Source organism: Strongyloides ratti (genome assembly GCF_001040885.1).
Source record: "Strongyloides ratti genome assembly S_ratti_ED321, chromosome : 1".
Lineage (NCBI taxonomy): Eukaryota > Metazoa > Nematoda > Chromadorea > Rhabditida > Strongyloididae > Strongyloides > Strongyloides ratti.
In genome coordinates this window covers 11,487,531-11,490,614 of record NC_037307.1, presented here as the reverse complement: position 1 = coordinate 11,490,614, position 3,084 = coordinate 11,487,531, and the positions used below count along the sequence as shown (strand labels likewise).

The 3,084-nt window shown below is 18.0% G+C and overlaps 1 protein-coding gene across 1 annotated transcript; it reads right to left on the bottom strand.

Annotated features, from left to right (window-relative positions):
* Nucleotides 1-383: 383 nt before the first annotated feature.
* On the bottom strand, nt 384-1,778 carry SRAE_1000352700 (Hypothetical protein; the record flags this gene model as incomplete). The annotated part of the gene is made up of 3 exons (XM_024650727.1): nt 384-887; nt 938-1,567; nt 1,611-1,778. 3 exons carry the CDS (start codon nt 1,776-1,778, stop codon nt 384-386), a joined length of 1,302 nt encoding a protein of 433 aa, XP_024504475.1.
* Nucleotides 1,779-3,084: the final 1,306 nt, after the last annotated feature.

Genomic DNA, 3,084 nt, shown 5'->3' with positions numbered 1-3,084 from the left:
ATGAATTTAATTAATTTATTTATACTAAAAGCTTTAAATATTTTATATAATTGTAATTAAAATATATTTTTATAATAATTATAAATATATCCAATAAATAATAATAATAATATTATGATTATTATACTTAAAATATACCTTAAAAATTCAATTTTTATATTTTTATGTATTTTAAATAAAAAAAAATTATAATTATAAACTTTATATTTTATATAAAATATAATATATTATTTTTTAATTTTTTTTTATAAAAATTCTAAATACATAGAAAAATATAAAATTTATTTAAAAAATTGATATGTATTATAATGATAACTAATAATTATTAATAAAAAATGAATTTAAAATTAAGTTTAAAATTACAAAAATTATTATTAATATTTTTAACATAAAGCTTTTTCTCTCATTTTATTTTTACAGCATTTACAATATTTATATTTAAAATATACTGTTTCAAGGTGATCTTTATTTTTATAAACATCAAAACGTTTTCCAATTATTTGAATAAAATTTTGTGTATAAAAACATTCATGTCCTTCTGTAAATGATATTTTTTTGCAATTATAACAAACAAAAGATGTTTCCATGCGATTATTTGTATCATATGGCAGTGTTAAATATTCATCATCATTCATTGATTTCATACAAGCACTTTTTAATGTTTGAGGTTCCTCTAATGAATCATTTTCAAAAAAACCACATTCACAAGTTTCTTGAACTTCTGTTGCTGAATATTTTCCATAAATAAATCTATTTGAAGGTATATTCATATTTGCATAATTAATTGTTGCTTTTGGGAATGCTCCAATAAATTCATGACTTATATATTGAAAGCCTCTTGAGTATGAACGAATATCTAATAATTTTAAATTTTTGCAAAATATTAACTTAATTATAAATTAATATATAAATAATTTTTTTTATATTATAAACTTACTGATAATGGAAGTGTATATAAACAATTGCCTTTTAAAATTAAAGTTTCTAATTTAGTAAATCGTTCAAAACAATCTGGTAATGTGGTACCAAAATTTTTCTCAAGAGTTATACTTTTAATATTACTAGGTAAACAATTTAAAATTTTTTGAAGCATACCATTTTGATAAACAAAACTATCAACAAGTAAAAAACATTCTAAATATATAAAATTTTTAAGAATTTCAAAAAAAGCATCACTACAATAAATACTTCTATCCATATCTAAGGGACATGTTAAATGTAAATGTCGTAAATATTTACATTTTTTAAGTGCCATAATATGTTCAACATTAGACGGTACTTTACAAGCAATTTGAGTAACATAACGTGAATAATTCATATTTATAATTATTTCATAAAAGTTATTATTAATTAATGTATTATCAATTAAAAATTTAAAAGGACTAATTAAATCTACATCAGAATAACGAAATTCTAGTAAAGCTTTAAAATTTTTTGCCATCATTTGTAATAATACTGGATGTGCTTCAGTTATATATAAACGTAAATCATAATCATTTATAAATAATAAACATTCTCCAAGATGGCATTTATCTATTTCTATATCTGTTATTGAATTTGGTAATAACTAAAAAAAAATTTAAATTTTTTAATAAAATAAATAAACATACTGTGATAATAAATTCTGATTCATTTGGATATGATATATGAATTTCATATGGTAATTCACCATTTCTTTTACATTTTTTATTAGGTTTATGATATATTGAAATTCTTGCAAATCTTTTAGATGGGCATTGAGGTTTATTTCCATTATATATACATAAATAACAATCCATATTCTAAAAATAAAAGTAGCGTAATATAAATTTAAAAAAAAAAATAATTCTGGGAATTAAACGCTTATCAGCACTTTACACAACAACACATAAATAAAATATCTCTTATACAAAGATAATTCTTCTTCATTTCGCATTAAATAATAAGTGTAAAATATGGTTCATTTATAAAAGTAGCACAATTTTATTAAAATAAGATTAAAAATTATTTAACACAGACGTATGTCTGGTACAAGTACAAAATTTTCATGGTCATATAATATATTAATAAAAAAAAATTGGCAATAGCACTGATAGAAATACATATGTATATAAGGCAAAAAAAAAATTATACTAAAATTTTTAACTATTTTAGATAACACTTATCAAAAAATTCAAGAAATAAAAAAAAAAACCAAAGATTACTAATGATTTGATATTTTAATAAAAACGGATCTTTTAATTGTGGTACCGGTTAATAATAAATGAAGTATTTATAAGATATTAGTACTTATATATTTCGCGACATATTTAGAAATAATAAAAAATATATTTTGATTTAAAACAAATGTAAGATGTATTAATAAGAAAAAAGTACTTTTTTTTTTCTTTCTAAACTTGTGAATATGTGTCCTTTATAAAAATGCAATTTTTAACATATTAAACATAAGAAATATGTTTGATATTTATTTTCAAGCTATTTAAACATAAAAAAATTAAAAAAAAAATAAAAAATATTGTATCATTATATATTTTAAAATACTAAATTATAGTAAAAATCTATTGTGTATTAATTATAGTATTATTTTTATTAAATTAAAAAATTTTTCATTTTTATCCTTAAATAAATTTATATGAAAATGTCGGCAAACTGAATAAATTACAATAATAATTTTTTTTTTCAATAAATATATGACAATAAAATAGAGGTTTGTCATTCTTAACACATCTTTCCTCAATTTCATTATTATATATATATATATATATATATATATATATATATATATATAATAAGACATTTTTCTTTATATGACAAAAAAAAATATATATATATATATAAATATTTTACTTGCAATATATTGTAATAAAATTATTTGTATAATGCTTAAAATATTGCTATAACAGCATATATAATTTTAAATATTTTATTTTATTATACTTAAAAAAAAAAATTTAAAATATCTCTTAGGCTCTCTTGAAACTACATCAATCTAAAGACAGTTTGCACTTTATTAATATAGATCAAAATAAGTGCATCTGTCCCTTGATTGTATAAAAATAATTTTCGTGATCGAAATTGTTGATTAATATAAACATTTAATTGAAA